General features: G+C 38.0%; 1 protein-coding gene across 15 annotated transcripts in view; it reads right to left on the bottom strand.

Annotated features, from left to right (window-relative positions):
* The window catches only part of NCOR1 (nuclear receptor corepressor 1), a 119,615-nt gene that overhangs the window by 51,565 nt on the left and 55,146 nt on the right, over positions 1-12,904 (bottom strand). For all 15 annotated transcript variants that reach the window (XM_029081869.2, XM_029081876.2, XM_007672533.3 and 12 more), the window contains 4 exons: positions 12,350-12,440; positions 10,094-10,272; positions 9,493-9,547; positions 7,497-7,598 (listed from right to left, as the gene is read on the bottom strand). In XM_029081869.2, the coding sequence (XP_028937702.1) occupies positions 7,497-7,598; positions 9,493-9,547; positions 10,094-10,272; positions 12,350-12,440 (427 nt within the window). The remainder of the gene's footprint in view (positions 1-7,496; positions 7,599-9,492; positions 9,548-10,093; positions 10,273-12,349; positions 12,441-12,904) is intronic.

The following is a 12,904-nucleotide window of genomic DNA, read 5'->3' as shown; positions in this document are numbered from 1 at the left end:
TAAAAAGACACATGTCAAATCTTGAAAGGGGACAATGTTAATCAACATTACTAATATTTTATACTAATGAAAACAACTTGGACTGAGAGTCTTCCAATTAGGAAACAGGCAAAGTTTTACTAAAGAAAACCTGTATTTTGGGGGCACATCTGGGCAATGGCTATAAATGCTTGACATTGTTCCACCATAAAAAGAGGTGCAAAAATTTTCCCCAAAATGCAGGACTCATGCTCTTGATTAATCCAGCATGAAGAAAAACCTGCATTATGGTAAATACATCTTGACAAATAACTACTGTGCCAAACCATTTCTCCCCACATTTATATCACATTCTACCCATACATAAAGGAGCGTATGGTCAGGAAAACAGTTTACCAATTTATTAAACACAGTTCTAACCAAAACACGCAGTGAAAATTACAGAAGAACCAAGTGAATTACATTATCATTCTATGATCAGGACCTTCTGGTTCGATCAATCAATCAATGGTGCTTATTGTACCAAATGCTTGGGACAGAACAATACAATAGAGCTGGTCGACACGCTCCGTGTCCAAAAGGAGTTCACGGGGAAATGGGCAGCCATTGGATGCTTCTGAAGAATGGACTGATGTATCCTGTTCAATGTTTTCAGAAGATAATCAGGGCAGGGACAGTGTAGTATAAGATAGACTGAAAAAGGCTGGGGCTGGAGGCAGAGTACATAGTTTATTGAGGACTTGTTGAGAGCTTGAAGCAGGGTGGTTTACATTCTTGGCCTTTGGCAACAGGCCTATTCCTAAGGCAGTGAATCTATTTAGCTCACAGGAACCTGACCTCCTAAGCACTCTATGTAAAATCTCTAGCTCTGAGAATATCGCAACAACAAATGAGGAACTCCAAACAATTCAAAGCTGTCCATAATACAGGTTTTCCTGTCCAATCAAAATTTTGAGTATATCTGGGTGGCACCAGATTCCAGAGCTCTGTCCAAGTCACTTTTCAGGGCCAATCCAGCCCAAGCCCTCAAGGAATTAAAAGAATTAGGAGTCAACAACTCAAACTCTGAATTTTAGGCATGGCTCCTTCAGTTGGCTGCTGCATATCCCTGCTCCAGGTGGGTAGACTCACTAGGCAAATAAATATACATTTACATCTCTTGTTTTTGTTTCCCATTAAGAGATGACACCCAAATAAAATACACATGTAAATGGGCATTTAGCCACCATTTTTCCATTCCCCCTTGCTGGGGAGGGAAAGGTTATTGGAAGAAGTCAGTAATTTAATACAGTTAAAATAGAATTATTGCTTTATTCACAGCTTACTGAAGAATGATTTCCTTTTCAAGCCCCCATACCTCTTTATAATTATAAATTAAAATAAAATATCTTTCTTCAATATTGAGTTCTCAGTATGGTTTTGACCAGGTATTTGCAGCTTCCCTACAATAAAATGTAAACAAGCAGTGGCATGATTTGCTTTTGTTAAATCAGAATATTCAAAGAGAAGTTAAACTAAGCCCGGGGCTTCTGTGATTGTTGGATGTGTATGCATTCAATTTTAAATGCACACAAACAAGGCAAAAACACTTATATCTTTCCCATCTCGTCTACTTTCTTGAAACCTGATTTCAACAGACTTAGAAGGGCGAGAATAAGGACAATAAGGTAAAAATCAAAACTCAGTTGAAGTCTCAGTTAAAAACACCTGCACATTCATTGGTTGAATAAAAATTCTACTACTCACAGAGCAGACCAGGTTGTAAGGTAAAATGTTTTTAAAAGAAAACCCAACTTTATATACAATATAGTACCCAGTCACACAGTACATTAGTAAACTGGATCAAGAACTGCATTTATTCCAGGAAACTGTGTCATCCTGCCATGGAAGAGCCCACCCAACTCACATGTGAGCTTCTAAATATCCTTGGGGTTAATCAAGGTAATCTCCACTAAAATGAACTCAATTGGCTGACCCAGCTGAGTCAGCTGTCTGTCAGCTGCCTGGACCATGTTCCCCACTGTGAATTCTGGAGAGCGAACAACATGCACACTTTAAATTCAATTAATATTGTAATCAGATTTCAAAAGTAATGTTATGATTGATTTTTCTATAGTGCTAACTGCCCTTACCAACTATTTTTATTGACTAGTCTTATTTCACCATGCTTCTACAATAGCTATCTCACCGCCTTTCAGGGTTGCCAACTGCTGAGAATAATTTTTACTAACAGTATCAATGAATAAAAATTAATGACTTTCACATTTTTTAGTGATCCATCGAAAGCAGCAGAGAGTAGTGTGTGTATGTGGGGGTGGTTTGCGGTTGGTAATTTGGTTCGGACTCTTGAGAAACTCTGTCAAAATTATTCTAGCCCTCATCCAATCCCATCAACCCCATTCCATGTCCTATGCCTCTTATCACGTCCCATGCCTCTTACTCAGAGCTTAGGTTCTCCTTATCTGGCTGGCCCAAAGAGACCAGATTGGATTGGACTAAGTGGAGTCTGGAAGTGACCCCAAAGGCCCAGTATGAAGAAAGTGGGTGACTTGGACAGAAGAGACTGGTTAAATATTCTAATAAGGGAATGGCCCGGATGGCATACTAGTGGCAACCTGGACCACTTCTTTCCAACATTTATCTTTACCATTTTTCTCTAATCCTGCAACAGTTAACTTTACCTTTCAAAAGACAGCCAAGAAGCCATCTCTGGTTCTGATCAAACCCACTTAGGGAAGTTTCCTTTTGTGTGCCCCGATTACATTTTTCATTCCACATAGTAATAATGATGGTTTTTTGCTTTATTTTTTTTTAACCAAATGCTCACCATGTGCCAAGCACCATGCTAAGGACTGGAGTAAATACAAGATAATTAGATTAGACATAATCCTACCCTAAGGTTTACAGACTAAGAGATGGAGAACAGGGATTTTATCCCCATTTTACAGATAAGGAAACTGAAGCACAGAGCAGTGACTTGTCCATGGCCACATAAGAAGGCAAGTGACAGAGCCGAGACTAGATTCCAGGTCTCCTGACTCACAGTCCCATGTTCCTTCCACTGGGGCACACCCACCTTCCTTTATTTAAGCGAAATGAATTGTGTCTCGTAATACAAGGGAGGAGGGAGAACTCTTCCTTTCCATCTTTCCCTCGGCAACAGCTGATAAACCGCTCTATGTCCTTCTGCAAACCTGCATGTTGCAACTAAAATATGACTTGGGAAAGTATCCTCTAGGGATCAATCTCTGCATCTGCAAAATGGGGGTACTACCACTTGTCACCTTCCTCCCTGTTGCAGACTGGTTTCCAGATTGAGCAGTTAATGAGCATATGGTTTTCATTTGAGTTTGACTGACAAAAGGCAGTGAAGAAAAGCTGTGTAGGAGTAATACTAAATTTATCATTCTTTTGTTAAAAAAAAATAACACCAGGAAAATTTTAGTGCAAATTAACTCCCTTTGGTCTCAAAAGGGATCCAACCAGTGGGCAAGAATAGTAAACTGTAGAAGGAAGTACCTGATTAGGCCACTAATTAAGCACCTACTCCGCACTTGAAGCCACTGAAAAAGGTGGCTAATTACTACTATTAACAATACTGCACTGTGGCATTTTTCTTCCAGCTGTGGGCTAATTTCACATATCCAAAAAAATCTGATCCCACTAATATTTTAAAAAGGCTCCAAACCAGCCAGTGAAATAGCTATAACTAATGTTCAGTAATCATGGACACTAATAATGATATCTGGAATGAATCAACATGCAATTTCCTTTCCCAAGCAAAATAAATAAAATAAAAAAACTTCCTATGCCGCTAAATTCAAAACTAAACCAAGTACTGCATTTTTCGATATTACTAACAATGTGTTAGATTTCTTTTTATGTGAATATATTATGTTCACTGAACTTACAAAGTATGAAGAGCTCAACAAAAGTGTTCTCTCCATCCCTGACAAAAGCCTTCAAGGAAGGAAGACCAAATTGATCTCTGGGAAACTATCATACTAGATTGCAAATTCAAGAATGATTGTAATCCAAATAATTGCAGAAGATTAAGGACCTTATTACTTTGTAACATTCCTATTAATACAATCAGTACAAATAGCCATAACTATTTAAAAGCAGATAGAGAAAACTAAATTTGTAGATGCAAAAGCCTCAAAATAGTTCATTATGAAAAACATGCAACTTGTTTAAATCATTCCAATATTTGAGGTTTTGCGCTCCTTGTCAGATAATAATTTATTCCAAGTCATGACCTCTAAAATCTAAATGCATCTGGTGGAAGGTATTGTCAACTGCGAATCAACAGTCCCAATGTCATCCTTAAAAGCATCAGAAGCAACCTATTCCCAGCCAGCCTCAAAAACAGCACTGCTGATACTGGAACCATAATTCTTGAAACACAAATTAACACCATTAATACCAGTCAATTTGGAAGTGATTTCTCCACAGAATAACAAATTTTCCCTACATGGTGGAGAAAATGACAGGCTACATTCTTGGCTTTGTTAGAGATCAATGCAAAGCTCAGGCATCAGCAACTGCTGACGAAAGGGTGTCATTTAAGGTGGAATAGGTGCCAGTTATTCCCCTTTTTCCATGATGCGAGGGTTTTGTGTGTTCCTACTGCCTTCCTCATTTCTACCTCCAAATCCTCACCATCACACCCGGCGTCCTGCCTTCTCCCCAACCTTTGGAATTTCTGCATAGGCATCAGGTACCTAGGTAAATACAGGGTCCAGGGAAAATAGCCTTGGAGAGTACTATTGCAGAGTAGTAAAGCCGCTTAATATACCTGGAGCCCATAAAAGGGAAAAAGCCACTGTTCCCAATTGATAATTCATGGAAACAACCTGGTAAGGTACAAAAGTGTCAAAGAGAAATGCCCCTGAATATCCAGATTTACAGGTCAGGAGCAGAACGAACAAGGAATGCAGAAGGCTGGTGTGCAGGTAGGTTTGCACTGACCCAATTCTTGATCAGAATTATTTTTGAAAAGATTCAAATCTATGGAAACAAGCAGACATTTAAACTTTCTTAAAAAAAGTCACAAAATAAATGGCCAATTCTTATGGAGACCTATAATTCCTCTATTTATTGACGTGTTTTTATATTCTAGAATCTACTGCAAAGAGGACTCAAAATTCCTCTCTCAGACAAGTGAGAAGTCATCCCTTATCCAGATTTAATGATAGGTAATGATTTCCAGTAGTACTACCCCTGATCAATTCCTCAAGGATACGGAGGAGCATTATTCGAGTACTTGTGTTTTGTACTTTCCATTACAGTATAATTGACTTTGCCACAGCCTCAGTTCTGATGTAACTCTAACAGTTCGATCTCTCCAATGATTGCTGAGTTCAGTTTCTTCTTCTTAATTAATGAGCCTGTCTATTTTCAATGCCAAAGTTTATTAATGGTCAGTGGAAAAACATGTTGAAGACCTTCCAAAGTCTCCTCTGAACAGTAATTCCAACCCTAATACCACGATATTGGATATTTTCGGCTTTATTCCACTATAAACATAGGAGTAATGTGGCAAAAATATTAATGATGCATATTAATTATATTACTAATTGTGATAGGGGTTAAGCACTTACTATATGCCAAGTCCTGTACTAAGTGCTGGGGTAGAGACAAAGATAATGAGAACACTGAAGACCCTGTTCCTCATGAGGCTTGTAGTCCAACTAAGAGGGAGAAGAGGCATTAAAACCCCAGTTTCCAGATGAAGAAACTGAGGCCCGAGAAGTTAAGTGACTTGCCCAGGGTCACACAGCAGGCAATTGGCAGGACTGGGATTAGAACCAAGGTCCTCTGACTGCCAGGACTTTGCTCAGTGCATTAGGCCACCATGCTAAATAGTAGAAGTGATCTTTATCTGGATTACAAACAGCTTCCAGAGACAAAGGGGAAGAGCAGAAAGGAAGGTGACAAGGGATCTGGGAAGACCAGGATTTGAGAGTCTGGTGTCATCAGGATAATGCATCAGTAGAGTCAGTCTCTGGGGAGGAAAGTACAACTATAGAATGAACAAAGGGTAAGAACACCAGGACCTAGACAGGTATTTCTCGGTGACCTACTATAAAGCAATATAATTACCACTCTCATCTGCATAAACTATGTTCTGCCAAAATGAGATTTAGAAAATGGTCTTTTGATATTAAGTGCCTAGATACAAGGCAACAGAGTGATAGAATAAACAGCTACAGGCATGCAGTATATGCATTCCCCCATGCAATAAAACTGGGTACATATTAACTTTTCTTTTTCTTGGTTTACAAACGTCTATCTGGTTACTTACATGCTTTTGCTATCAGTTAAACAATCTCCCGTTTGTCTGATTACTTTCTAACTTTGATGATTTTGTTATTGCTCCCTTGGCTAGTCAACCAGCTACTTATCTTTTGAGCTTTCCTAGAAGCAATTTTCCTCAGTTAGCAAGCAGATGGTCTCTTTTACCTTAAGTAAAACTGTCCGTTTCCCCTTCCACATTAACGCTGCCAACCCCCTACCAACTTTCCCAATATCATATGACTTCCTCCGGCAAACATATCTATAGGTTCTGAGGGCATTCTTTCTTATTGGCTCCCAGGCCTTTGCAGGAGAGGACAGCTTCTTTCATTTCTTGCTACTACGTTTCAGCTTTCCGTTGAGCCAGATCAACAGATTGCTATCGCTATTACTATCTGCCCAGACAAATATTGACATCTTGATGAAATCACGTTTTCCACTAAAATGCCATATGTTCAATTGAATGTCCTTTGGGTTTACCACAACTACCATAATCACTGGACCCTTAGAAAAAGTGATTTGCCATGCTAAAACACATTTTAAAACAACATAGGAAAATATGTTAAAAACCAAATCCTCAGAAATGAGAAACTGGAACTCTCAACAAAAAAAGGAAAAACAAAAATTAGCTATTTGGAGCTACGAGCAAAGTTTTTATTCCATTTATCCATTAATTCTCCACTTTACTCAAGATAACTAATTTTCAGGTACTTACATCTTTCATTAACTTCACTCCACTTCACTTCATCCACCCACTAAGCAGATGGGAATAACAAAAATTTATCTGCAAAGCTTAACAAGTAGGGAACTAGAAGGGGTCACTATTGATTATCTAGACAAGGTACTGAGATGCACTAGCCTGCAGGACTACAATATAGATAGAACGCTAAAGGACAGGCAGGTAATGGTTTCAAACTCTTTACTTTATCAACCCATGTGCTACCAATTAAAATTGCATTCCTAACAGGAACTATGGCCAAATGTACCTGTCCACCAGAGTCTACCCACTTTCAAAATTGATCGAGTGGAGCTCATTTCCAAAAAAATACAAATCTAAAAGCTCTTAATAATTTAATTTTTAAAAACGCTAAAGAACAAATGACATACTACACCCAATGCTTGAGTTTTCCTCAGTGCTGCGTAAAAATCATTCAGGTAGCATTTTTCATCTTTACATATCCACCAATTAAAAATCCCTTTGAACAATGGAGGGACCATACCTGGTTTCTTCCTCTCCGTTTTCCATAATTCCTTCTTACAAGGGCTTTATAGTTCTCATTTTTCTTGGTCAAATAGTAATACAAGACACAGTCTGGAACATTCTGTAAGACAGACCAAATCACTCAGTCCTTGGGAGTCAAAAGAAGGTTACTGCATCATACACAACTAAGAATACTGGCACTAGATAACCAATTCAGACAACATTTCCAGAAAAGGTTTTTGTAGACTCTGGTTACTGCTTTACTCTCACTTAGATCCCAGGAACACAGCAGCTCAACTAAGGAAAGTCAGATGACTTCTTAGATTGGAAGACAGAGAACCAGCAGGGAATGGAGCATAATCCTACTGACATGTGCAGCCCCACTTGCATTCTCTCTTCCCTGTCTGTCATGTTCACTTGGGAAAGTATTTGGGTCAGATTTAACATCCAAAAGCTTTTCATTCAAGGAGGCAGGGGAACAGGGAAGCAGCGCAGCCTAGTGAAAAGAGCTCAAGCCTGGGAGTCAAAGGACCTGGGTTCTAATTGCAACTGTTCTGAGACCTTGGGCAAGTCACTTCATTTGTCTGTGCTTCAGTTACCTCACCTGTAAAATGGGGATTAAAACCCATGAGGGGGACAGACTATGGCTACCCTGATAAGCCTGTACCTACCCCAGGGCTTAATATAGTGCCTCAATTGTAATAAGTGGTTAACATATATCATTTTTAAAAAGGCCTCTAGGAAGCACTGAGGTAGATAAACAATAATCAGGGTAGGTATACTTCCTGTTTCAAATAGAGCTCACTATCTAGGAGGGAATAGAATTTAGTCTCCATTTTACAAATGACAAAACTGAGGCAAAGACAAGTTAAGTAATTTGCCCAAGGTCATACAGCAAATATGCGGTGGGAGCCAGGATTAGAACCCAGGTCCTCTGACTCTCAGGCCCATGCTCTTCCCCCACTCCATGCTGCTTCTGTACTCCCCCAAGGACTCTGTACAGTGCTAGATAAATATCACTGTTGATTGACTGACCTCTGTCATAAGAGAGAATCAGGACTAGAACCCAAAAATCCCAAGTCCCAGAGCAGTGCTCTTGGCACTGGGCCAACAGCAGAGTTTACAAACCAAGATATCACGTCTAGCCTTTTCCAATCTATTCACAACATCTTATAGTTCTACTTCTCTGAAAACTCTAATCTAAACTAGAAAAACAACAGGAAACATGAAGTGACCCATAAGATCATTATCTCTCACCACTGTTTATATTTTGACTGTTTCCTTATCTCTGCAAATACTTCGAATCTTTAAGCCCTACTTGTAACCCCTTATTGCAAGGTGGAAAAACAGACCATGGCATTTCAACTACAAATTTCCTCAAAGAGTTTCACATTTAAAACTCATACATAATGCAGTGCCATTTATATTTGCTAGTAGAGTTTGCATATCATCTGTTTTGCACTGGGTTTTGTTTATGCAAATACAGGGCCTCATTTAAGGCTATCACAGAATCCCAAGAAAGAATGACTGCTAATTGGCACTGTACTTTTCTATTTCCCCTGCCCAATGAAGAGGAAGGGGATAGAGGGTGAATAAGACAACCAGTTATAGAGAATAAATATAGTCTGCTTAGCCTCATATTTCTTCCAGAGTGAACACTATTTAGCTGATCACACAGTTTGTGTGAAATAACAGCAACCTTTCAAACAACTGGGGAAGGAGAAGAACATGGAGGAGTCAAAGAAGATCAATTTGGTTTCCTAATCCCAGTAGGTTTGCTTTATTATCGCTTAAACCTTTATTATTGTTAAGATCTACATTCCAAAAGTTTTCATTTGAACATCATGTGTCTCTTACATTTTAAGGATTATTTGAGACATTTACTGAAATACAGGCTTTCAGCAAGTAATACATCTACAGTTTAATCTAATTATTTACCTATTCACAACGTGAACAATATTATCACAGAAACAAAACTTCTCTTAAATGAAAGTTCATTTTGAATTTTTTCTTACCTTTCTTTCTAAGTAGGAAGCAATTAAACCAAAATTTTTGGGGTGTTGGACAAACCTGTTTCCAAAAAAGAGAGATGATAACTGGTTAGATGTCTGATTGTACAATGAGATAGTTTAAAATAAAAATAAATCGAAGGATAATGTGGAAAATTTCTTATGGAATCATTATCTAGTTATTTTGCAATTTCTACGTGACTCATATTAACTCATTTTTGCAGCACACAAAAATTATATGACTAAATGTTAGAGGCCCAAAAATCTACCAGCCATATGAGAGGTAGAATACAAAAGAATGAGGGAATAATTTACTCTTGTATTTTAGCAGTTTCCAGTGCTATGGATTATTTTGGTGAGAAATCTGATTTTTCAGTCTCATGCTCCACACTTCTAAAACTACACAACCCCATGCAGCCAAGTAGAGCAACAGTTATATTTTATATGGAACAAAGCACCCAGTAGATGCTCAATAAATGTTCAGGGACAGGGAGGAGTAGATGACGTGGCAAAAATTTTATATAAGTCGTACTTGAATATTACGTTACATGAGTACTGATGGAATTTTGCTTTTCATTATTTAAGAAAAAAAAACCAACAACATTACTTTTCCTTAAAAATCTCCTTCTCATGGTCAGTCCAGACATTCATGAACTGCCTGTCCTTATAAACCTTCATGGGATCCTCCATTAGACCATTCATGTTAATAAACTTCACCCGTCTCTGTTCTGCATCAAACATCATAGGCGGAATGACAGAGAGCTGGCGCATTTGTTTTTCATTGTTCTGCTCACAGAAAAAAAGCCACATTTAGAACAATAATCATTACAGATTTGTAATAGTTTCACAGTGACGGTCACTTGACCTGAACTAAAATAAAGTTTCTTAATGTCATTTCCAAATAAAAGTTATGTTAACCTTAAAAAATGACCACTCAAAGCTAAAATAGTGAATATGAAGTACAACAAAAAGCTGGTACTGGTCAGTTCTTTAATGAGGGAGTTGTATTCTTGGAAAAACTCACATTTGGGAGAAATCAAGTTAATATGTCTGGTTCTATACTACAGTATGGACACAGCTGCTTCCTCAACAAATATCAGGTTTCCTCCAGACAAATGTGAGTTGTCAGAAGAATGTGCCTCCACTTACAAAAGCATGATTATTATTATTACTTACTATATTCAAGCACTGTTCTAAACACTGGGGTAGATATGAGCTTATTAGGTTGGACACGGTCCCTTGTTGCACATAGGGCTCAAAGTTTAATAGGAGAGAGAAAAGAATGCATTCTACTCAGAATGCATAATTAAAGTAGGAATTATGGCAGAACTGACTGAATTTCCTTTGAGATAAAAGAATTCACATACTGTTTTACCCCAGTTTCCACTTCTAATTGGCTCCATGAAAATAGAGTGCTGAGAGAAAAAGAGCTAAACGAAGTATTATTTCCCACAGGAAAACACAAAAAATGTATTAATGTGTACCCAGGATCCAAAAATTTAACCAAAATGATATAAATACATTATAAATGTGATGGAAAATACAGTAGGATTATTCGACAGCAATGTAAATATATATCAACAATGGATTTTGAATTATATTTCTCTGTACATATAGTACTCAATTTTCAGTGTTATCTTATACATCCTTTTCACCTAAAAGGCACCAACTGTTAGTTGACTAGAATTTTCCGTGCTAACTTAAACAGATCCTCTATTATCTATGCTAAATTGAAATGAACTATCAAATAAGTAAAAATAATTCAGACAGATGAAGGGAAGTGTTAGCTTTAAACTTTTTCTCAAAATAATACCGCCATAAAAATTCAACAGTATCATTGCCAAAGAACTGGGATGTTCTATGTGAAACACATGAATGGAAAACTGTAAATGTAAAAGCATAGGGCATTTTAAATTGAACATGATACTATACTCCTTAAGGCATGTTCTAGCGATAACTTGAATATCAAAGACTTTAAACTTATTTCAGGAAAAATTTAGTCACATCCATCCAACCAACTTTCATTACTAAGAATTCACGGTTATTCCTATAGCCACAATTTCTATCTACTGCAATTGGAGAAAAACTCACAAATCTAGAAAATATAAATATTTTCTATACAAATAGAACGATACAAATTTTCAAATGGATCTGCATATTTATTTTCAAAAATTCAGTAAAATTTGCACATTATGTATACCACACAATGCTCCTAGAAATAACAGCTTTATGAATGAGCAGGGAATAATTATAGTACTTGTTATTTGCTAACTTTTTGCCAAGCACTCTTCTAAGTACCATGGTAGATACAAAATAATCAGATTGGACAGTCCCTGTCCCATAACGAGCTTCCAATCTAAGTAGAAGGGAGTAGGATTTAATTCACATTTTACAAATGAAGAAACTGAAGCTCACAAAAGTTAAGTGCCTTGCCCCAGGTGACCCAGCAAAAGTGGCAGTGGGGGATGAGAACGCAGGTCCTCTAACTCCCAAGCTCATGCCCTTTCCACTAGGCCACACTGCTTCTCTAGTATCTGACAAGCCTCTAAACATTAAGACAATTATTTGTGGCATTTGTTAAGTGCTAATTATGTGCCAGGTACTGTACTAAGTGCTGGGGCAGACACAAGATAAGTGGGTGGACACCATTCCTGTCTCCCATAGAGCTCAGTCTTAATCCCCATTTTACAGATGAGGCAACTGAGGCAACAGAGAAGTTAAGTGACCTGCCTGGTCACAGAGCAGACGAGTGGTGGAGGCAGGATTAGAACCCAGGTCCTTCTGGCTTCCAGGCTTGAACTCTATCCACTAGGCTATGCCGCTCCTCACAGCAGACCTTTTAAAAATATTCCAAAATGCTCACCTCCTGTTCAGAGAGTCCATCAATAATTTCAGAAATTTCATGTTCACTTCTAGCAATAGTTGCTGAAAGACCAGCTCCTCGCTGCCCAACCCTAGATGCAACGAGAAATTAAAATCCATGTTAATACTGGAGACTTCATTTCAATTAAATAATTTCTTAGAGGGTAATTGGTAACAACCCCAAAACTAGATACCTATAGAGAAAACCTTTAAGTCTCACTCAGTGACTGCCCTACAAAGTAAACCGTTGTCACCTTGGAAACTGACTATTTAAATGCTGATCAGACTATTTTAACTCTGCATGTTCAATCTCAGTTCACATGATACTGATTTTCTTCAAATTCTTCTGGGAAATAATTGCTTTTATAAAGTTGCTGGTGCCATCTAAGCTTCAGAGAGGAGCCTCTGGTTTGCCTTTCAGTTAACAGAAGCCGAGAAAGCCGAAAAAATAGGCAAATTTTATATTTAAATTTAGAAACAAGAGTTGGATGGAATGAAGTTTTATCATTCTATCTTAAAGGGGGTAATGAAGAGAAACTTAAGAATGCCTAACTTC

This window comes from Ornithorhynchus anatinus, chromosome 17 (genome assembly GCF_004115215.2).
Source record: "Ornithorhynchus anatinus isolate Pmale09 chromosome 17, mOrnAna1.pri.v4, whole genome shotgun sequence".
NCBI lineage: Eukaryota > Metazoa > Chordata > Mammalia > Monotremata > Ornithorhynchidae > Ornithorhynchus > Ornithorhynchus anatinus.
The sequence above is the reverse complement of the archived record's forward strand: the minus strand, read 5'-3'. Positions and strand labels throughout refer to the sequence as shown.